Below are 22,797 nucleotides of genomic sequence, written 5' to 3' on the forward strand. Positions count from 1 at the left end.
CTGTATACCAAAGGACTTTAGAGTCAAATGTGAGGTCGTCTATCTGACAATCGAAGCTTGGCCAAAATTAGGTCATGCAACAGGATAATGATCCTGATGACAGCAGCAAATCTGCAACAGGACAGGTGAGAAACAGAAGGATGAAGGTGTTTCAATGATTCAGCCAAATACCTCAGCTGACTCCAATGCTGTGAGAGTTGTGCATAAACCAATGTCCACATATCTCAAAGAAATGAAGTAACACTGCAACGAGTGGGACAGCATTCCTCCAACATGACGCGAGACTGATAAAGTTACAGAGAAACTGATTACTTCAAGTTCTTGCTGTTGAATGTGATTCTACAACCTACTGAACATAGGATGTACTTTGCTTAGTCCTGTCCTGGTCATTGGGAGACCGTGCCCTCTGCTGGCGAGTTTACTTCAGCACTTCAAGAAGCAATACAAAAAACATCTATTCACTACTTTATAAGAGAAGGCCTCAAAACTGTACATCAAGTTAAAACACAAACAAATAAAACAGGAAGTCTCTTTATTTTGAAATGTTTTATTGTCTGATGTTACACTCAAATAAAAGTCAAACTGAAATTCAATTTGAGCACATAAAATTTATAATACCTTCAAAATAAAATACTGCAAACTCGGTGACACTTGAAGTATGAGTACATCACACGAACACGCATTCATGTCGTTGTCAGCATATTCTTTTCCAGTGTTGTCTACAAGAATCCGTGAGAAATACTAATTCACGGCAAATGTACTAAATCAATTTCAAATTTAGGCAGAAATGAACAGTGCTGATCTAAAAACAAGGAAAACAAGTTTTAGCTTTCATTTGTATTCTGCTCTGTCAGAGTGACGAGTCACAGTAAAATGATTGTACAACACTTGTAATCAGCAAAGTCCTTCTTGTGTTTAACAGTAATATGGTCTTCAGCGTTGAAAAGGGGCTGACGTTATAAAGCAGAGATGCTTAAAAACAAAGAAAAAGAAGAAAAGGAATCATAAGGCACACCCACCTGTCCTATATTGCAGTACTAATTAGTGCAAAACAGACTGTAAACAACTTTCAAGCACATGGAACAAACTACATGATGAACTATGCTGTCACATTTTAAGGAAGCTAATTTTATCTCACTCATTTATTGCACGTCATTTTTCTGCTCACGAGGACTTAAAAAAGGGAACAAAAGTAAAATTAAAAATGCAGTGTTGATTACATTAACTTAGTATAGACTACCCAGACCAAACTATAATATAAATCAGATACACACAAAGAGAGTGGTCTTCCAAAGACATTAAAGCTGCGTCTAAACTGCTATTGGTCAGTGATGACAAGCTTTTCAAAGCATGCCGAGCACAGGAAGGCGATTTTGACTAATTGTGCAAAGCCTGCATTAGGATGATATTAACACTACAATATGACCCCCTCGCTCCTGAGTACCTTAAATTTCACTCCTAACTGACGGACACTTTGCTTTGGCTCTTTATTCCTAATCATCGGGTATAAACTCTTAACATTCACGCAACCTTTGTATTCAAGCGCGTTTGCATTGACGTCAGCAGCTGTGATCTTTTTTAAGTGAATCCCTCCCTTACGAAGCCTACGAGCAAGACACCCAATGCAGATGTGGAAACACTGACAAGGACATCTGAATGGTGAAAATGTTGAGCCCCAGTGATTTCATTTCTACGCTTGCTGCAGAGCTATACAGGCATATCCCAAGGAAAGGTTTGAAGAGTTAAGTGAAATACTGCTCTTTAAAGGGCGACGACCATCAATGAAGTAAATTACCCGACATCCCTATTTCGCATCGAGTGTCTTTGAGTCAAGAGCCAAAATAATTTGAAAGAAATGGCTGTTCTTATTCTTGGAGATGGTGCGCTGTGCAAGCTTGTGGCTTCACAGCTGCTTACATCCAGCTGATGGTGAAGTTCTGACTCAGGCTGAGACCCAGATCAGCGACTGTTAACACCTGCAGAGAGGAAGGAAAGCATCATTACTGTTTGGAGAATATCTTCATGTGAAACCAAAGCCAACACTATCTGCTGTCTGCATTAAAGCTACAGAACACCATGGCAATAACACATGGCTTCATGAGCACAAGTAATACAGGGTTTTAAATCTAAAATCTACTAATTTGATATTTTATTCAAGACTTATTCAATAATATTATTGATCTTTTTTTTTTTTTTAAATCACTGCTTTTTGTCCATCTATAACAATGCCATCAGAAAATTCTATAATATAAAACTAAGATAACCACATTTACATTTCATACCTTAAATACATGTTGCTGCCAGTTTTTCTGTGCTGGACTAATATCATAAAGTTTTGCATTTCTCGAAATAACTGATCAAATTAATTATTTAATGCCCAAATGCAAAAAAAAATGACAGCTTTCACAGTACACACTGTGTGACAAACGTGTAAAGTAACAATCAAATTAATTTAAAAATATTTTTAATTGAAAATAAAGGAAGAGGAAAAAGATGGAAATACTGGGTACAGTTTCATCCTGTGTTAGAAACTGAAACAAGGCTGATTTATGAAACCTAGCAGCTTTAACAAGGAAGCATCTTTCGGTAAAAACCAAAGGTACCAGGTTTTTGTTTTGTTTTTTTTTTTGGGGGGTGTCTCTTTTGCAAAGGTGGGAAAACCCAGTAGATACTTGAGTTCTCTGTTGTGCTGCTGATGTGGTTGTCTCCAGCTGTGGAGTCTGTTAAACTGAGAAAGGTCGCTGTCATGAGAAACTGATTTCAGACTCGCTTCTTCTCTCTGTTGACATAATTGTGATGCTTTGCAGGCTTGATTCACCATGTGCACTTCTCTGTTTGCCCTGTCAGTCTTTTTAAGTTTTTTTTATGATGTGTCACTGTTTTCTTTTTCCAAACCTAAAAACAAAAAAGACCCCACATAACTCAGAACCTCACCTGGTTGTTTCTGTAGGTAAACGGTGCATCTTGGGAGTTCACCAACACTCTGCTCGGCTTCTCCTTCACACCATAGAAGGAGGCCGACTCCACAGTGATGTATGACGCCTCGATGTGGTTAGAGAGCACCTGGGATGTCATTGTGTTCTACAAAATAAGGTAATAAAAAAAGCTCAAACCATTTTTCAACAACACGGGTGAGATTCTCTGAAAACAGCTAAATTAGACAGGTCCAGACACAGTTCATCTACACGAGCAGCGGCATGATGTGTGAAGTCAGATAAAGTAGGCTGGAGCAAACAGGAGCAAACACGCAGGGTAGATTACTGTACTCTACAAAATAGATGAAGGTGAGCACCTGAGCAATGCTGAAGATGATGTAGGCGTACTGGTTGGTCTCGTAGGTGTCGATGGTCTCTCCATCATCCCAGAACAGATCTCCACTGGCTGAACCATCTTGAGAGAGAGCTGAGACGAGGTGGAGAGGCTGACCGGTGCTTACCCACAGGGTCAGGTTGGGCGCCTGTTCAAACATGCACAGAGAGAAAAGATGAATGTGAATCAAGTGGAAGACACACACACACATCTGACCAGTAGAATCACAAATTCAGACACACACACACACACACACACACGGTTTTCAGCATTCTTCAGTTTTCAGCACAGACTTAGAGTTTGTTTGTTATTTTAAAAGGCAAAAGTCCAACACAAGGAGGTAGCATATGGAGCCACAGATATCATCGTTTATAGCACAAAAAAAATTTAACAAAATTTTTTGGCGTAATTTGTGTGAATTACATCTGAATGTGTTTGGATTAAATGTTATATTTTTATGTTTGAGATGCAGAGGTTTCAAAAGGTTCAAATAATAAAATCCAATAAACCATGTATCAGGGCTGTCCAACTCCAGGCCTCGAGAGCCGGTTTTCTGCAGGTTTTAGATCTCACCCTGAGTCAACACACCTGAATCAAATGATTAGTTCGTTACCAGGCCTCTGGAGAACTTCAGGACATGTTGAGGAGCTAATTTAGCCATTTAAATCAGCTGTGTTGGATCAAGGACACATCTAAAACCTGCAGGACACCGGCCCTCGAGGCCTGGAGTTGGACACCCCTGCCAGATATGCACTGATAGATATCGGCGACAAGTGTAGATATGCATGTGCTTTCCCTTCATATCTAGCACACAACGGGAGATTGTCTGTTTCAGACACGCTGACACTTCTGGAAACGCTCTGTGGGGTTTCGACGAGAAAGCTGACGAGATAAAGCTGCCTCCCCCTTACACAGTGCAGTATGGTCTGTGCTGCTTGCTACACAAGGTTTACTGACCGGCTGGCAGGTTAAAGACTGTTTGATGTTCAGTCTGAGTCAGACATTTGCATTCTCACCTCGGCCAAGGTAATGTGAAGCAAAGTTGAGTGCTTCAGCGTGAAAAGTCCCATTTTAGCCTAAATTTCCTTCAAACTTTGGTAAACTTGTTCTAAATTTCATTGCAAAAATAATAATATTGGAGTTAAAGGCAAAGCTTTCACCTTGTTCACTTACACTTTGCCACTTTTACTGCTGAGTGCTACTGCAGAGTGGATTGTTTATGGTGTGAACAGGATCCAACTTCTATCCGAACAAACTAGCAGGTGCACGCTGCAAGTTTAGGCTACAGCAGCTCCTGTACCCACTCTGTCATGCTTTGCATTCTGGGATCTGGGAGAGTACCATACATATGTGAAGGTCAGTACGGCCAATCAAGTAGCTGTAAAATGAGCATAAATTCTCCATGTTCTCTACTCATCCAGAACACAGAACACTTCCTTTGTTTACTGTTGTTGCTCCCGCCTCAGACGCACTTGGCCAATCAGCAGACTGAACATTCTCACGTTTTTTTTTTTTTTATGACAGATTTTGGTTCGAGTAAACAAACTGCAGTGTAAGATGCCCTTAGGTTTACAGGGATTACAGCCACATATTCTGACTGTACTATTTAAAAGTCTGCCCATGGTTAATTTGAGCATCCAGCATTGTAACAGGACCGTTTTAGCTGAAAAACCTTTTACCTGTGTTGGTATAATGGAGCCCTCACGCAAATGCAGGTTGATCTTATCTAGAGGCGCATTGAGTTGAAGCTCTTCGCCCTTACTGGTCACACAGTCGCCCTGGGAAGTAAAGGAACACACATGATATAAGCACTCTGATCAAGTCACCATACGCTCTGTCCTCGCACTATCGCTCACAGAGTCTCACCGTGTAATAGTCGTACCACAGTCCCTCAGGGAAGTAACCATCCACGTAGTCCACTCCAGGATCCAACACTGGTGTCACCAACAAACTCTTCCCCCACATGAACTGCTTGTCGATGCCGTAGGCTTTCACGTCTTTGGGAAACCTTTTGAGTACGTAAAGTTATGCACCCCGGAAACACACGGAATACATGAAAATCTGTGCTTTTAGGATTCCTACTCACTCGAACATTATTGGTCGAGCCACTGTGTGTCCGTGCACATGCGCGTGATGGAAGAGAGTGTAGAGAACAGGGAAGAGAGAGTAGCGCAGCAGCAGAGCCTCCTTCGTGGCTGTGCGAGCAAGCGGGCTGAAAGCTGTCGGGTCTTGAGGCTGTAAAACCACAAAAATAAGCCCCACACACAGTAGGAGATGCAAAATAGAAAAATGAATCTATTAGTAGACATGCAGTTACATGTTTAGATTCTCCAAATGACGTCTCAAGCTACAAAACAAACACTGATGTAAAAGTTTCAGGTGTCATCACGAAACTATAAATAAACAAATAAGTACAATTTTCAGAAGCACAGCTAAACCTGTAAGTGATAAACTGAAGAGGACACTCTTACCTTCATGCTGATGGCGTTGTGGTTTCGTGTGAACGGATAGAAAGCTCCCAGCTGAGTCCAGCGGACGCACAATTCCTCCTGCGTCTCCTCGCTGAAGCCGCAGACATCTGCTCCTACCAGCGGGATGCCCAAAAGGTTAAAGGTCAGCATACCTGCACAGAAGGAAATGGGAGTTAAATATCCAACGATGAGACGGACAATTTCTCACGAAACATCCTCAAATCCAAAATGATAAATAATAGAAGAGATTATCCAAGAATTCAAATAAGCAGTTTTACGACAACAGATCAGCCACAGTGTCGTCGTTTATGCATCAGTGTGTATGATCTGTATCTGCTGAACTTCTGACCTGCTATAGAAGTGTAAAGGTCTTTCCACTGACTCCTGTTGTCTCCAAGCCAGTGACCAGAGTACATGCCCTGACTGGGGAAGGTGGAGCGAGAGATCACGAAAGGTCTCTTTGCCACAATTCGCTTCAGAGCGCTGAACACGGGGACAGAGAGGAAGTGAAAACAACAAGACAAAGTGTGTAATGAAGAAGTATTGTAGTGTTTTATTTCCGTTGCGTGTGTACATCCGAGTATTGAGAGCATCAAACCTTGCAGAGGCTTTAGCTTCCATCAGTCCATACAGACTGTGCATGTTGTAATGTATGGACTGCTTCTGCTGCGCGGTGGCACACAAGGTTTTGGCTCTCAGCAAACCTCCCAGTACACCTGAAAGCAGAAGACCCCATGAAACCCAAATGTATTGTATGTTTGTAGTGTGATCTCCGTTGTAGATCCAATCTCCTACCTGGAGTGTAAGGAGGGTTTTCAAGATTGTTTGTTGGGCAGCCACTGGTCGATCCATCCAGGAAGTTTGATGGCTCATTCATGTCCTAAAACCAAGTGAAGTGTTGTCAGATCTTTAAATAATCATAAGGAGACATCTAGGCAGGAGTCAGTGATTACTTATTTAACAGCCTGCACTGTTCTCATACTTACAATCCATAATCCATCAAACGCCACCTTATCGTGGAACATCTGTAGGTTGTCATACCACCATTCATGTGTCACTTCATCAGAGAAATCTGGATATGCCGTGAGACCAGGCCACACCTGGAAACGGGAAGAAAGAATTTTAGTTTAAATTCATGCTTAACATTCAAAACCATGTTCATTTATTATTGGGCTCGCCAGGCTGCACTTAAGAACCGGTCCAGCTGAATTACGTAGAGCTAATGAAGCTGGAGAACTTTCAAAAGCTTTCAGCTATACTGTAGCTACTGTAGTACCGCCCAGATTAATGAGTGAGTGAGCTGTGATGAGCCTAAAGTCAGAGTTTTCTGGTACATGAACGGGGCTCTCTTTTTGTCTTGCTAAAATCGCCATGGTAACTTGTGTTTAACATAACCTGGTCAGGAGTAGGTCGCTTTCCATGCTCAAGACAGAACGTATATGGATTCTCACATTCTGTGTCAGGACACTGAACACTTCTATTAAAACCTCTGAATCAGTGACGTCTACATGGGTTTAAGTGATCGAAGAACTGGTGGAGTAAGAAGCTGGTTCAGTGTAACTCTGCTTTCTTTGATTGGGGATTTGATTTGAGACAGCAGGTATCACAATGATAGTTAGCAGCTTTCAAAGAAAGCCCGGGGTCTCTGCGCATGCTAAAATAAAAGCAGGCTTCTGATGCATTATTTGCATCTTCTGCACAAAATGAACCAATTAAGTTCTGCCCAATCAGTCAAGAGAAACAGCAGGAGAGATAAAGGATGTAAAGACTTATTACAGCAAAACACAACACAGGTACATCAAAGTAGAGAAGAGGGGAATGTTGCAGAAAACTGTTAATCCTGTAAATTCATCAGTGAAAGTATTTATTTTACCCCTGGGTGCACTCTCAATATTAACATTAGATAAGTGTATTCAGGTCTGACATGGCCTCCATAATGAAGGAATGAATATTCTCTGTGATAAATACCAATAAAAACATCTTAATAGCAGCAATACTGACTTAGCAGCAGATTAGGCCCAGGCATATTTATGCTTAAAATTCCTGTGAAACAAGACGCACAACAACGAACATCTCTGCTAAGTATCTACTGTGCACTTTGATTATTTCATCAGCAAAAGAATCAATGAAAAAGTGGGGCTCACAAATACTTAAATCTACTCTGGAACAAGAAAGCCCAGCACCATCATATACAGGCTCTAGGCTCAACATGTTTCCCTAACTCATTAATCCTGCGTCACAGAACATGGCTCAGTTAATGTGGTTGTGTGGCTTCATGTCTCACCTTCCCAATAAGCGTTTTCCCTTCAGCATCTTTAATAAAAACTCCTCTCTTTACACCTTCATCGAAGGGCCAGTATGAGCCCTCGGGTTGTGTGCTGCTGATACCCGGGTCCTGAAGGATTAATAAACGACTCACTTAAACACTCACATGCCAAAGCAGACACAAAACACATGAGACCAAGTACACGTGTGTTTGCATACCAGGATCATGACGTAGCGTTGGTTATGAGCATGTAGGTCCCTGACCAGTTCAGGTAGTGTGTCAAACTTTTTTGATTCATATGTAAAGTCCATAAATTTGTCCATGTAGTCAATGTCATTCCATTGGACATCCTGCGATTAAACAGACTCATTATTATTAATAATAAAATGAATTCACTCATCCTAAAGCTACTTAAGAGAAATGCATATGTTTAGGGTTAATTACAAAAGAACAAAAACTAAAAACACTGACACGTACTACAAAAGAAATTACCTGAGGTATCCCATAATTCCTCATGCTCTTGACAACCTCCCACGTAGAATTACTCGTGTCGTAGCCCCATCGGCAGAGATGGTACCCTAAGGCCCAGTAGACTGGCATCGCTGGGTATCCTGTGTCAACAAAGATGGATGAAAAGAAAGTGGCGATTCTCAAAACAAAAACAGGACAAACTCAAGGTGACAGAGGCAAAAGGCTGGAGTTATTTATATAATGGAGTTCCACAGGGTTCTATGCTGGGACCAGTTTGTTTACATTTCACATGCTTCTCTCAGGCCTAGAATACATTTTCATTGCTATACAGATCATAACCAGCTTCATCTATCCATGAAGTTAGATAACACACGGCAATTGATTAAACTACAGTAATGTCATGAGGACATAAAAACCTGGATGACCTCCGATTTCCTGCTTATAATGTGAGATATTTCCAGAGTAATCATCTGTCTTACCAGATTCTTAGTCTAGATGGCATTACTTTGGCCTCCAGTAACACTGTGAGGAACCTTGGAGTCATTTTTGACCAAGACATGTCCTTCAATGCACATATTAAACAAATATGTTGGACTGCTTTCTTCCATTTGTGCAACATCTCTAAAATTATCCTGTCTCAGGGTGATGCTGAAATTAGTTCATGCATTTATTACTTCTAGGCTGGACTACTGTCATTCATATGACTGTTCTAAAAGCTCCCTGAAAAGCCTTCAGTTGTTCCAAAAATGCTGCAGCAAGAGTCCTGACAGGGACCAGAAAGAGAGAATATTTCTCCTGTACTGGCTCCTCTTCATTGGCTCCCTGTTAAATCCTAACTCAAATTTAAAATCCTACTTATCACACGAGGTGATAAGTCTATACAAGGTCTTGAATAATCAGGCTCCATCTTATCTTGACATAGTACTATAGTACTGCATCACCCCAGTAGAGCACTTAAAAGGGAGTTTTTCCTTCCCACTTTTGCCAAGTGTTTGCTCAAAGGGTGGTTGTCTGATTTTTGAGGTTTTCTCCCATGAAAACATGGATCAGGGTGCAGTACACATGCCTACATATATGTGCATCTCATCACAGTGCTACTACTGACCTACAACATCCACATATTGCTGAACCACTGAACCAGGATCAGGACCAAGGAAAATGTAAAAGTCAAGGATCCCACCAATAGTACGCCAGGTAAGGGCCGGGGTAGGCTGGAGGGCCACGTCTGACAAAACAGATAAGAAACTGATGAGACATTTTTCATCAAAAGAAACGTGCACTTTAGAAGAAAATAGAGTAAGATATTAGGCTGATCATTCTCATTTCCAAACTACATCTTCAGTTTGTGAAAGAACAACACAGAAAACAAACGCAGAAAAGAACAGAGGTCTGTATAATAATCTAAAGGTGATTTTCAACATAACTTAGTTCAATGGCAAAATGAAACAAATCTTATTAAAACTTCAGTACATTGCAAATCGTTTTACAGTTTGTGTTGGCAAAGCTCTGAATAATCAATATGACATCTGAGTATGATATGAAGTTTATTGTCACACACTGGAAAGTCCATTTGTAACTTCTGCTTTTATGAAATTGCTTAACTTAGTCAGCTGCTGTCATGTGAACTTGACTTGTAAGCTTAAGCATTTTATTCTGCTGTTCCTGAGTGTTTGTGTATGTGACCTATTGCACATTGTGAAACCAGAAGGTATTAGGGTGACTAACAGACTTACCCATTGCATTGCTGTTCAGCAGGAAGAAGCCGTGTGCGTTCCCTCCATCTTCCATTGCCAGGTAAAATGGATGAGCCCCATACAGGTTTGTCTGCTCCTACAGTACGGAAGAAGAATGCAAAGATATTACAATACATTTCATGTAATCTGCAGTTTTATCCAGCCAGTTAACAAAATTAATTCAGCCTCCTGTCATCCTCCAAAGACAGCCTGCAACAGCTTTGTGAACTGACTGCAAACGTGAGAGCATGGCAGCAAAGTATCAAAGATGATCAGACAGAATAACTAACTGATCATTTTACTGACAAAAACTATATTAACGTGAACATCTGAGGGATCACACAGCAGCTGTATCTGTGACTGATGGTTACCGTTGGAGGCACATCTCTAGCCCACATGGTGAGCGTGTTCCAGTGGACATCGTGCAGGAAGGTGGAGCGATGCTCGCCCAGGCCATAAATGAACTGCGTAGGTAGGGAAGTGGAGAACTGGAGGAACTGATCCGCGTAGAAGAGAGGCGCCACAGTGGTGTTCAGACTAACAGGAAACATTTGGACAAGCATTAATGAGACTGTTATTTCATAACTGAATACATATATACAGTTAAGAGTATCCAATATGTATATGAATGAGGAAATCTAACTACAGCCCTTTTCTTCAACGTAAGCCAAATGAGACCTACAACACAGAGCCGCAAGTGGAAAAAAATCCCTCTGAATCAGATATTTTATTCCTCACATTTCAGAATGTCCCATTCAGCTCAGACTTACAGTACTGCTCCTGTTGAGCGCCTCTTCACCACAAGACCAAATGGTTGCTTTGAGAGCTCGATGATATAATCTGGGCTTTCTGTCTTGTTGGTGACAGTGGGGACGGAGATGGGAACTTCAAAGCGTGAGCTTGAAGGGTCGGTGATCTTGATGGAGAAAAATTTGTGGTTAACTGACAGTAATTGTTACAAACATTTTATCAGAATTAAAAAAAAAACAACTTAATTAATCAAGCAAATTTACAGGATTAGATTTGAACCTGATGAAATGAAAAATGCAATGCAAAGGAGAGCAAATTTTTCTTACATCTGTAATAGACAGGTGTAGTTTCTCTTATCTTTATTGTCATGAATATTAATCAATAAAATTATCACAGTGCAAAGGTCAACATGTTTGTTTTATATGCAAAGCAAGAATCAACAGATGTGTGCACTGGAAGTCCATCTGCCCATCTTTTTTCCACATTTAGGTTTCTTACAGTGTGACTCAGTCATTTCATATAAAGTTTCTTAACTATCGCTGTCCAACAATCATGTTTATTTAAGACTATAAGGCAGTTTAGCCCGTGCCAATTTCCAAATTACAGCCTTTATATAATACCCTTTTATTTAAACCAAATACTAATTCTTTTATTGGTCTGTCGCTTCCTCCAATTAAGAAAATGAACACAGAAACAGAAGATCAGTGCAAAAACGCAGCATGAATTATAAGTTTTAAAGGCTCTTTAATACATGAACATGAGCAAAATGTATTCATCAACTTGTAAGTTTCCAAAATTTTGCCCTTCTATGTTTTCCATGACTAAATGTGAAACCTCTACTCACCCTGACACGCAGCCGCTTGTCCGTCTCATAACGCATCTCCACTTCTATGGTGAGGATGTCTCCAGGGTAATACGTCTTCACCTCCTTCACGAGCGTAGCTTTCTGTCCCAGCAGCGTGTCATTTAGTGACACGAGCGAGTACGAAGGGAACTCTGAAGGATAGAAACACCAAGGGATTCCATTTTTCCCTGACGGGCGACTGGCAGAGGAGAAAGCGGTGGACGCAGGGATAAAGCAGCAGTTCCTTGCCTCGCACAGCTCTCGGGTCACAACCACCCCTCTTTCAGGGTAGCAATCAAACCTCCACGCCTCTGGTATCAGACTGCATGTCTCACTGCGGAAAGAGGCAGCAGTATCGTTCGCTGATGTTTGCACTTTGGGGCCCGGTGTTTGTCCTGGGCCCGGCAATGGCGGTTTATGCTCCTGTTGGTTGGGAGTGTGCAGCCATAACACAGCACCCAGTAGCCATGCTCCACAGAGCACCAGCAGGAGGCAGCCGATCACCAGGAGGCCCGTGGTGACGGAGCATGAAGGTCCACGTTGAAGCAATGAGGCGTCCTCTGGCTCCAGCGCCTTGAAACACAGGAATGAAGTAAAAATCCAGTTTCAGCACTGGATACAGTAAAATACAGACTTTCCTCATAAAGATCCTAATTCTTGTGAGTCATCCTAATGAAAGAGATAATATACTAAAACGTAAAATTGTAAGCCTCTACGGATTATAAAATGACAAACAGATTCATAAACACAAGCTAACTCACTGAAGCCTCGCCTTGAACAGGCTCTTCTGACAAAACTGCGCTGGAAAACTGGACATCTTCAGGATTCAACTTCTTGTAGGAAACCATTGTGGCAATAAGAGTCTATGACAGTGAGAGACAGAGGAGAGCAAAGTCAGTCGAGACATGCAGCCACGATTCATTTCCTTTGTGTGAAGCTGCTGGAAGAAGTGCATGACAAACAGTGAAGTGAAACTTAGTTTCTCCCATTTCAATGCAATGAGTACAATGGAAAAAAATATACAAACAAACTACAGTGTCTGCGATGTCTAATGTTTATTAAGCATTAGGGTTAAGATTTAGGCATTTACTCAACTGTAATAAATGTCACAATTAATGTGCCTAATACCACCATACACCAGCTGTTCCGTGACTAATATACTGGGCATGCTGCATTTTGAACTGCAGCAAGTTTAGCCTTCAAGTAAAGGTCACACATGCGGAAAATACGCGTTAACTGCAGTTATATTAACTTATATAAACAAAGAAATGAATTTAATGAAATTTATATTTTAATATCGTAATCCAAGCTGCGGTGTTATTCCCAGTCACACGAATGAGAGGTCCTGAACAACTTGTGGCTAACTTTAGCTAGCTACTGCGTAGATATACACGTGAATGTCAAAGTTCACCTAGGAGACGTACGGCCTCTAAGTTCATTCGAGATTTATTTACAGGTGTTAAGCAATAGATAAAACAGCTGTTCACCCTAGCCTGCTACAGTGGTACGCTATTGTTTTTCATTAAGGTTACGTACGTTAGCGTTAGCTTACTTTAGCAGCAGTCTTAAGTTTAGCAAACGTTTACAGACAGGAGTGTTACCTTTAGCGACGTCCAACCGGATATGCTTTATTCTCTGCAGGCGCAGAGGTGCAATATACAGCCCAAAGTTAGCTTTAAATTACGCGTTACGAAGCTAAATTTTTCGTAGTGTTAATAACCTCTGCCACCACAGCCTGCTCGGCGCGGTGTGCGTTTATTTATCTCTACGGCGCTTTCAAAATACCTCGTAATTCCAACAACTTCCGTTTGACGCAGTCCCCTCCAACAAACTTTGAGCATACAGCCTTTATGCTCCACAAACAAATATCTCGCGTTGAGATATATATATATATATATATATGGTCGGTAAAATAAAAATTACCGACCATATGTTAGTAATTTTTTGTTTCCCAACACTGGTCAGAAGAACGCTTGCTCTCAGCGGTGCTGCCTTTAGGAGCAGCTGGGACTTCTGTGAAAGTGGTGGCAATATGTGAAGGCGATTAGATGACCAACATCTATCATGACTGAAAAAAACATAAGTAAAAATTTCAAGTTATTACTGCAAAATTTCAGCTTGGTATCCCAAAATTTCAAATTATGTTCCCAATTTCAAGGAATCGGACAGACAAACAAACAAAAAAATTTAAAGAAAAAAAAGGAAAATCAGTTAAGAAGAAGAAAGAAAAAAAATGGAGAAAAATGGCTGTCCCAGTTTGAAAAATTTTTAGTCTCAGGTGGAGAAATATGATTTACAGATTTTCATTTGTGAAACTTGTGATGCACAATAGTGTAAACAGAATTTTGTGTTGGATAATTGCTTTGCAAAATATAAAAATAATAAATAAAGTAAAAAATACAGTCCTGCTTAAGTAGCTTAATGGGGCTCAAATTAAATGATCAAAATATATTCCAGAATAAACATACTCACTCACTGTAGAACGTTGCTTTTCCGAATCATATGCATTATATTATTTGTTCACTGTAGCTGGTAATTATGTTACTTTATTCCACATGTTGTCACTGCAAGGTTCTTTTAAGTTTGCCATAAACTGCATCGTTCTGGTCTTTGCAAAAACTACAATATTAAACCTGCCCTAGCATATTCAGGCCCTGAAATCCCAAACAAAGTAGTGTTTAGAACTTTTATTGTTCAACATGACATGTCCCATACATTTAGACAGAGGCAGCACATGGCATAATTAACCACCTACATGGCTTCAAATTATTGCCTTTAGCATCACAGAATTAGAGGATGGTACCTTTAATCATGTCGGTTACTCGGCCTTTAAAAGACGACAAAATCAGGTGAACCCGAATTGTTATCTGGCTAATAAGTAACAATCGAAAACAAGACTTAATAAGCATTCGCCACTTACAGAAGACTGGCTTCATTGTTGATTATTTCATGACATTTAGTTTCATTTCTGGCTAAATGTCTGAAAGAAGGTTCAGATTCACCTGATTCTTAAACTGCTTAATGGGCCACTATAACGCTTAGTACAAAAAATTTCAACCAAATTTCCACATACACTATTAGCCTGATAACAAATACTGCATGAAAAACAAGTGTAATCACAGACTTTTAAATCAGTCACTCATAATAATAAGTGTGAGTGGACTATTCCAGTGGCTCCAGGACAGGTAATCAGTGACAGAGTTAGGTAAAAGTGACCTCCAATATATAGAATTTTAAACACTTTCCAAGATGTTACATAAATTAGTAGAAATATGTTTGGTTGGTGTTACTGAACATTACTTGGTGTGTATCTATTTAGAAGCCTGTCTACACTCTTCAGGGAGTTAAATTTTTTAAAGTTAGTATTATTTTCATGTAAATTCGGGAAAAAAACTAATGAAAAGAAAATCGGACCAGTCAACCAATCTGAGAAAAAAACTTGTGACAGTAAAATTTCAGTCTAGTAGACGCACATATACTGCTTGTGTACTTGAGACCCATTTAAAACAGCTAATCACATTCTTTAAATGTTCATCCATATTATAATGCAGCTGAAATGTGTGCTGAGCTGTGTCTAGCACTGCCCACACAATGTTAGTGTACAAGGTTAGTTTACCAAGTGTGGCTAATGTTTCTGTCTGTGCAGGTAAACGTCCACACGTCTGTGCAGACTGTGTTCATGCACCGCTCCAGTAGCAGTTTCTGCCATGGCCTACACGCAGCTGTTCACTTTTTTAAAAGATCAAAATATTTCCATACCGCACTGGTTAGTGCGTCTGTCGTCTGCTTGTTTTTCACATTGCTTGCTTTCAGGTTCTTGTCACAGAAAGAAAGAGAGGCGTGCTGCTGGGGCTACACTCCTACATAACACCTACACCTTAGAACAGTTTACTGGCATTATACATTAAGAAATATGAATATTTTGCTTATAGCGCTAACATTTCTTGCGATGACTAGTGAGGAAAGCAACATGTAGTCGCCTGCCCGACTAGTGCTGCACATCCCTAGTGTGAAAAACCACACAAAAGTATGAATAAAGTTCTAATCACAGAGGTAGTCCCTTATTTCCACATCACCTTGTTCCTGTTTTACTGTCTGAAGTCTTAATAATACTAGAGGTACATGTCTTTTAAATACATCATCCATCTTTCTTGTCTGTTATGCACATATTAATTGGAGAGTTATCATCGCTGTGTGATAAGTCATCATTCCTCATATTGAACGCAGACTCCTCCTCGGTCTGAATCTGCTCGTGTTTTCGTCTGTGGAGCCTCAGGCTTTGTGAGCGGCTGAAGCCTCTCCCACAGATGTCACAGCCGTACGGCCTCTCTCCTGTGTGGAGCCTGAAGTGATTCTTTAGGCTTGAAGCTCGTGTGAAACTCTTCTCACACTCAGGACAGTCAAACTTCTCACCTAAGTGGATTTTCTCGTGTTCCCTCAAGCGGCCGGACTGGTTGAAGCTCCTGTCGCACACGGAGCAGTGGTAGGGCCTCTCTCCTGTGTGCGTGAGCCGATGTCTGTTCATGGCCCCCGAGTGGGCGAAGCTCTTCCCACAGTCCGGACAGGAAAACGGTTTCTCTCCTGTGTGAACTTTATAGTGACCTTTGAGTTGCCCTTTCTGGGTGAACTGTTTCCCACACAGGGTGCAGCGGTACGGTTTCTCTCCAGAGTGAATTCGCATGTGGATCTGAAGCGCAGACATCTTGTGGCAGTCTCTTCCACAGAGGCCACAGCAGTAAGAGCTCTTTGGTATGTTGTTATTTGACTCTCCCCGCACTGGCGGTGATGGAGGGCATTCTTTTTCACTGTTTGCAACACGCTCGGGATCTTTTCCAGACACTGTGGAAATGTAAATATGAAGAGCTAAAACAAGCCATTTGAAACCACCAAAAAGAACAAACAAAAAGTTAAAGCTACTAGATATTGTATGTTGGAATATAAGTTTGATGCAGTGTCTGCCATTCGTTATTTCTAAAATGGAAAAGCATCATATTTAGCTAAATTACACCTAACAAGTTTCCTGTTACATTGTAAAGTAAAATTACTGGTTTAAGATGTTGCTGTTGCTTTAAAAGTGAAGGCTGTCACCCAACAGCTTTCACCATTGAAAGTCAAAGCCCAGAAGAATTATGTGCAACAATAACCTATAATTACCCCCACCTCTTTAAACGACTGCTATATAGTGTTACTTAATGCTGCTCTAAAGCTGGGATAAAGAACACATTCTTGCCCAGCCACTTTATAAAACACATAGACCTTTTCCACTTGTGCCTACGTGGCTCAACTTCGACTTGATTCGGTTTTGGTTGTTTTCCACTACAATCGAGAACCACCTAGTATACTCGGAGTCATTATAGCAACACCAGCGAAGGACCAGCGAAGGTCCAGCAAAGGTCCGCCAAAGGCCACACCAAAGGAGTATGACAAAATGATGCTGCTCAGTGTGTGGCTTTTTCTCAGATTCAGGTACCACTGTATTGTTTTTTGTGTGGCCATTTCCCTTGTTGCCAGGTTTCAAAAATGACGGATTTGATTACCAGGTACTACCTCCTAATGGGAAACCTTAAAAACCGAGTCGAGCCCAGTCAAGTAGATACTAGTGGAAGAGGGATATTAGATAACCTAGTTACCCACATCCCAGTTAGTGACTACTCATCAGCAGTAGGATTTGCTGTTGTGTATTCTTACTATTGAGAGGTTGCTGTTCTTCCTCCTTTACTGTAATACTAATTTCTGTGGTGCTTTCCTGACGCTGCTTTTCTGTTTCTTCTGGTATGGTACAGTCCTCACCAACAGACACCTGCTCTGGAGTTTCTTCCACTGGGAAAAAACAACAACAACACAAAAACAGCACTGCTGATCAAACATGTTTACACTCCTCTTAATGCGTAAAAAGACACTCTGGAATGTCATGTTTACTTACCGCACAATGGTTCCTCTTCTTCCTCCTCTTTCACGATTACATTCATATGTGGGGTGGGAGCAGTGTCGTCCGGCTGGCCGATGGGTCCTTCTGGGGTATTTTCACACTGAGCTGCTTTTTTAAAACCCTCTGAGGAAGTGGGCTCAGTTGCACAAGGCACAGTCTGACTGACAGACACCTAAAAACACAATTTCAGAAGAAGAAATGGAAGTAAATAAAACACAGAGATACTACTTTTGAATATCTGTGTACTGCCACTACCTCAGAGCTGATGCTGCTGGCCTGATCTCGCTGGGAAGATTCTTCAGCTGCAGCCCGAACTAAGTCTGACACAACCTCTGTATCTGACTCCTTCTTGCTCTGTGTGCATGACCGTTTATGGTTTCTGAGAGTTCCTGCCAATGAGAAGTGCCTCCCACAGTCTGCGCAGGTGTATGGCTTTTCCCCAGTGTGAATCCTGGTGTGCCTCCGAAGCTCTCCAGGAGCAACAAAAGACTTATCGCACTGCGTGCAGCTGTAAGGTTTCTCTCCCGTGTGAGTCCGCATGTGTGTGGTCAGGGTCCACTGCTGTGCAAATGTCTTTCCGCAGTCAGAGCAGTGGTAAGGCGTGATGCCAGTATGGAGGCGCTCGTGTCTTACAAGCGTACCTGACAAGGCGAAGCGTTTGTCACAGAAAGAGCACTGGAAGGGTCTTTCTCCAGTGTGAGTCCTCTGATGATCCCTCAATTCAGCAGCTGAGTTACAGCTTTTCGCACAGTCTGAACAGGGAAATTTCTTCCTCGTAAAGCCTGCAACAACCTCAGAGTGCATTGCCTCCAAGTGCGTTTTCAAGTGCCAGTGACGAGAAAAGCTCTTTAGACAGATGGAGCAGTGGTAAGGCCTCTCACCAGTGTGTGTCCGCCGGTGTAGCCGGAGCTCCCCCTGACTGGCAAATCTTTTCTCACAGAAAGTGCAAGGGAATGGCTTTTCCCCAGTGTGAACCCTTTCATGGATCATGAGAAGCCCCTTTTCTGGAAATCTCTTCTCACACATGGAGCACGGGAAAGGCCTCTCTCCCGAATGAGTACGTAGGTGACGCTGAAGCTTAGAGGCATAAGGAAAGTCTTTCCCACATACTGAGCAGGTGTGAAGAGAAGGCGGTTTTTCATTCTCACTTGGACCAAATGTCTTTGAGGGAGCATCTGCAGGTATGGCACCGGGGATGGCACTCACTCCTGTGGAAACACAAAGTACAGATCAGCAACCAAGAATCTGTGTGAACAACTAACACCATGCTTAGAAGCACTTCAGAAATCAGGTTACCAGATGTTGTCTATAAAGCTGACTGGGCGAGGGAACTGCCAATATTTAATTTTGAAACAGTTACCAAATAACTAAAAAATTAAACAATAGAGTCAGTAGCCTCTCCAATGAGCTTTCATCCTGCACACAGATTCCAGCTCCACGTCCTTCGAATGTAGCTGCTGAAGATGGTCCTCATTTGGACCGTACAATAAGTTCTGTCAGTGAAGCTGGCATCTGTCTTACCGTGGAGGAAGAGACTCTCTGGAGAGACAGCTTTAGGATATCAACAGCAACGTAACCAGCCTGCAGACATGGACACACGAGACAGGAAGCGCCGGGGCCGGCTGATTAGCAGCCACTGAGCAATCAAAATGAGAGCAAGAGGATTGCTCACTAGTCAAACTAATCATGGATCGCATAGTTCTCTCTGATCGTCACCAAATACACAGTCACATGATTCATGACCAACATTAAAATTCTGAACCAACTGAGCTGATTGCCAAAAAAAAATTAATTATCTAATAAACTCAGACACACTTTGTGAAGATGGTCAAAAGTGATGGATTCTTCCCCATCTTAGATCAAACATTATCACTACTGTTTTTGCCAAAATCCAAAAGTGGCTATATTCATTTATTTTAGTTTTTCTCTTACCAATTTATTTAACAATTTCAGAAGCAGGCTATGCTTCTTCAAAAAAACAAAAAGACAAACTAGTGGCAGATCGGAGCAGCTGCAGGACCTTTGGAAATAATTCTTCTTGAGAAGTATATTAGAGCATTTTTCCATCTATAGTTTGTTTACTCTGGTGTAAATCAGTTTATGAGTTTGTAAACTTGTAGCTTTTTCCTGTGATTTGGTTTCTTTTCACACAGAGGAACCAAATGTATCACTACAAACCACGTGACAATATCCAGTCCACTTATTTCCTGAAAGTAAATACAGGAAGAAGGTGCTGTGTTCTGGATGAGTGGAGAACATGGAGAATTTATGCTCATATCACAGCTACTTAATAGGCCGTACTGATGTACTATGGTACCCGCCCGCATCCCAGAATGCAATGCATACATGGCTAAAGGGAAGTGTTTAGCTCTAACTTGCAACATATATCTGGTAGCTGGGTCAGATTGCATTCATGCTATAAATGAAACGCTTTACAGTTTGTTTGGAATTGAACTGAGACCAAGGGTCTCGGTCCAGCTGTTTTCATCCACACCAGCGTGCGATCACCATGTTCACATCTGCACAAACAAACTGCAACAAACCACAGTCTGATTTTAAACAGAATAAACACTGCAGGTGTAAAACTGTACTTTCTTTGAAACTAACTAAATCTGAGAGAAAGAAAGCCAAAAATGCCTTTTCTGATAGGCCATTAATGAGGAGAGGACATGCACAGATGACACTCTCTGTCCAGTTAATTAGATTAACAAATGCGCCTAACGTGAGAACTTCCAATTTTCAGCACACAGTTATACTGCTACTGTGTTGAATTACATTGAATAATAAAGGAAGGTACATGCCTCACACAGGAAATCACCACAAACCACAAGAATCAAAACTCCTACGACTCACACAGTATTTAAAACATCGCTAGTTTCTATTTTTCTTGTCGGTGGTTAATTTTTGCTGTTTTTTTTACTCACTCAGATCTGAGAAATCCACTTCTTCACCATCAGAGTTGATCAGCCCTCCAATCTCTTGCTGATCATCTTCAGTAAGGATCACAACTGAACCAAAGTCTTCTGGGTTTTCAGAGCCCATCTCTCAAATATACAGCCTGATAAAGGTGAATAACTGTCAGTAAACAAACACCAAAGTAATAGTTCACACCAAACTACTGTCTGCAGTTGGCTAAAAGCATCAGACTTGTTTTAGACTCTTTCCTTTTGGCCCCTATATTATAGGTCTAAAACATGTATTTGAAATAATGAGAGCAAAAACATAACAAGTATTTTAGCATTACACTACAAAGGGACATATAAACATAATTCCCTGATTTGGCTTCCTGAGTAGTTTTATTTATCATAAATATAATTTTCTCTCATTTCCTGATTTGGATCAGCACATTGTGAAGAAAAGGAAAAAAATTATTGTGTGTATATAAGTTGTTTACTTGGGTGATAACGATTACAAATGTTACAAGCACAGACCACACAGAAAACATATTTCTTTGAAGAAACCATATTCAAGGTACTTCTTATTAGGATTAAATGTTTATCAGAATTAAGCATGACATACTGGCAGCAATAAAATAGATGTGTATTACAAATGCATTAATATATCAGGCAGACATCGGCCTTGGCCAGTGTTCTTGCTGACTGCGATTGGCAGATGATGAGATTTACTGTTGGCAGTAGCCGATGTTTATCTGTTGTGTCATCAATTTTGTGGTGGCTAAATGTTCAAAGACAGTGTGATGAAGAGCAGAAAGATGTTTGTTTGTTTTTTTTAAATGAATATTTATTTATTTCTCTGGCACAAAAGACGGAATAACAGCTAAAGAAAAAAAACACTGGTATTAAAAACTAGTATGGGTACATAAATTCACAAGTGGGGCATCTCAAATGATTACAGTGTTGTTTCTGATGTTATTACATTTCATAATGAGCCACAGATTTTTATTTAACCCAGCTGTGATTACCTCATTAGGTTGATTCATTTAATGCCACAAATAACCCACTGGGGCTCACATAGTGACTGATGTTCTCTTCATTTGGTTGCAGGCTGCTTAAGCTTAGATCTGAGTAATAAAGGCATTCTTGTCACAGTGAGCAAACTGCCTCCATCGTCCTGCTCAAGGACACTTGGGCAGCTTAGATGCTGCTCTGTAGAGGAGGTGAACCAGGCTGGGCCTTTAAATCTGAGCTGCCTCTTCAGTGACCTATATTACTGTGAATTCTGTGTAAAAATAAATAAATAAAATAATTCAGCAAGCTCTGAAGTGGTCTGCAGTAGGGGAAGCTGTACTCATAGATCTGTGTCAACTGAGTGTCTCGGCTAGCTCAGTAGCATTAGCTCGGAGGGGCTAATCTGTCTCATCCATGAAGTGTCACATTAATGTTGACTTAAGTTAAGCAGCAGCCTGACTGACTGACCTGTTGGTGTATATAAGTCGTGGCAATGAATAGCCATCTCAGCCGGAGCAGACGCACACAGTAGTACAGACAGTTTGACCTCAGGCTGAATGATGCCTGTGAGTCGTGACGCGGCGGTGACCAGCGCTTTGGTCAGCCACCATCTCTGCCTCCATCTACTGTTATTAAACAGCTAGCCACTAACGTTTACCAGCTATGCTCATCTTAGCAGGTAGCTATCAGCCCCCTTAAGCTACAACCGATATTCAGCAACTAATAACAGGTCCCACCGTCTCATGCTCCGACGTTATAAGTGATAAATTTGCGCAGACTCCCCCTAAGCTCTGCAAACGACGCTAACTCAGCTAGCTAACACTTAACAACAGACAATAGACATTTTGACCAACCTCTGTATAGATTTTTCCCCCAGGTAAAAAAGTAGTCGCTCGACAGAAGTTTATGGAGACGACCTGGAAATATTTCTACGTCTCCCTTGGGTTCATGTTCATGTGTTCACACAGTGTCAAATTAATGTCAACTAATGAGTTACGGCAAATAAGCGTCTGGATTTGATGACAACCTTTCTAGCTTTAGCTTCTAGCTTCAAGTATCGTCGGAACTTCCGGTTGGCCTTTTAAATCACAATAAAAGCCTCGGTAATAACATTTC

At 41.2% G+C, this 22,797-nt stretch overlaps 2 protein-coding genes across 4 annotated transcripts; both read right to left on the reverse strand.

Moving 5' to 3' along the window:
• Positions 1-558: 558 nt before the first annotated feature.
• On the reverse strand, positions 559-13,663 carry gaa2 (alpha glucosidase 2). Of its 3 annotated transcripts, none has more exons than XM_085356801.1 (21): positions 13,630-13,663; positions 12,606-12,707; positions 11,845-12,417; positions 11,021-11,166; positions 10,622-10,787; positions 10,251-10,347; positions 9,623-9,742; positions 8,539-8,657; positions 8,265-8,396; positions 8,065-8,175; positions 6,767-6,880; positions 6,576-6,660; positions 6,379-6,496; positions 6,130-6,263; positions 5,781-5,932; positions 5,396-5,544; positions 5,176-5,317; positions 4,989-5,087; positions 3,293-3,457; positions 2,935-3,081; positions 559-1,976 (listed from the first exon to the last, which is right to left on the reverse strand). In XM_085356801.1, exons 2-21 carry the CDS (start codon positions 12,690-12,692, stop codon positions 1,914-1,916), a joined length of 2,919 nt encoding a protein of 972 aa, XP_085212927.1. In that variant the 5' UTR covers positions 12,693-12,707; positions 13,630-13,663; the 3' UTR covers positions 559-1,913. The 3 variants fall into 3 exon arrangements, with proteins under 3 accessions (XP_085212927.1, XP_085212926.1, XP_085212925.1); XM_085356800.1 differs by lacking the exon at positions 13,630-13,663 and adding an exon at positions 13,446-13,602; XM_085356799.1 differs by lacking the exon at positions 13,630-13,663 and adding an exon at positions 12,940-13,057.
• Positions 13,664-14,944: 1,281 nt separating this feature from the next.
• Positions 14,945-22,720, reverse strand: LOC146630207 (uncharacterized). Its single transcript, XM_085356803.1, has 6 exons — positions 22,536-22,720; positions 20,698-20,831; positions 18,029-18,981; positions 17,768-17,945; positions 17,533-17,664; positions 14,945-16,683 (listed from the first exon to the last, which is right to left on the reverse strand). Exons 2-6 carry the CDS (start codon positions 20,813-20,815, stop codon positions 15,983-15,985), a joined length of 2,082 nt encoding a protein of 693 aa, XP_085212929.1. The 5' UTR covers positions 20,816-20,831; positions 22,536-22,720; the 3' UTR covers positions 14,945-15,982.
• Positions 22,721-22,797: the final 77 nt, after the last annotated feature.

This window comes from Diplotaxodon limnothrissa, linkage group LG6, assembly GCF_057381915.1.
Source record: "Diplotaxodon limnothrissa isolate DT_005_m linkage group LG6, D_limnothrissa_male_GT1.1, whole genome shotgun sequence".
NCBI lineage: Eukaryota > Metazoa > Chordata > Actinopteri > Cichliformes > Cichlidae > Diplotaxodon > Diplotaxodon limnothrissa.

What these genes read in the sequence shown, in the direction of transcription:
- gaa2 (XM_085356799.1), bottom strand. Translation starts at nt 12,978, where the DNA reads ATGGTGGTATTAGGCACATTAATTGTGACATTTATTACA. An exon ending in TGTGGTACGACTATTACACG is followed by an intron (nt 5,088 to 5,175) that starts GTGAGACTCTGT and finishes TTTACTTCCCAG; the next exon opens with GGCGACTGTGTGACCAGTAA. An exon ending in GCTCCATTATACCAACACAG is followed by an intron (nt 3,458 to 4,988) that starts GTAAAAGGTTTT and finishes ATGTTTGAACAG; the next exon opens with GCGCCCAACCTGACCCTGTG.
- LOC146630207 (XM_085356803.1), bottom strand. Translation starts at nt 20,815, where the DNA reads ATGGGCTCTGAAAACCCAGAAGACTTTGGTTCAGTTGTGATCCTTACT. An exon ending in CCAGCAGCATCAGCTCTGAG is followed by an intron (nt 17,946 to 18,028) that starts GTAGTGGCAGTA and finishes TTGTGTTTTTAG; the next exon opens with GTGTCTGTCAGTCAGACTGT. An exon ending in AGAACAGCAACCTCTCAATA is followed by an intron (nt 16,684 to 17,532) that starts GTAAGAATACAC and finishes ACATTTCCACAG; the next exon opens with TGTCTGGAAAAGATCCCGAG.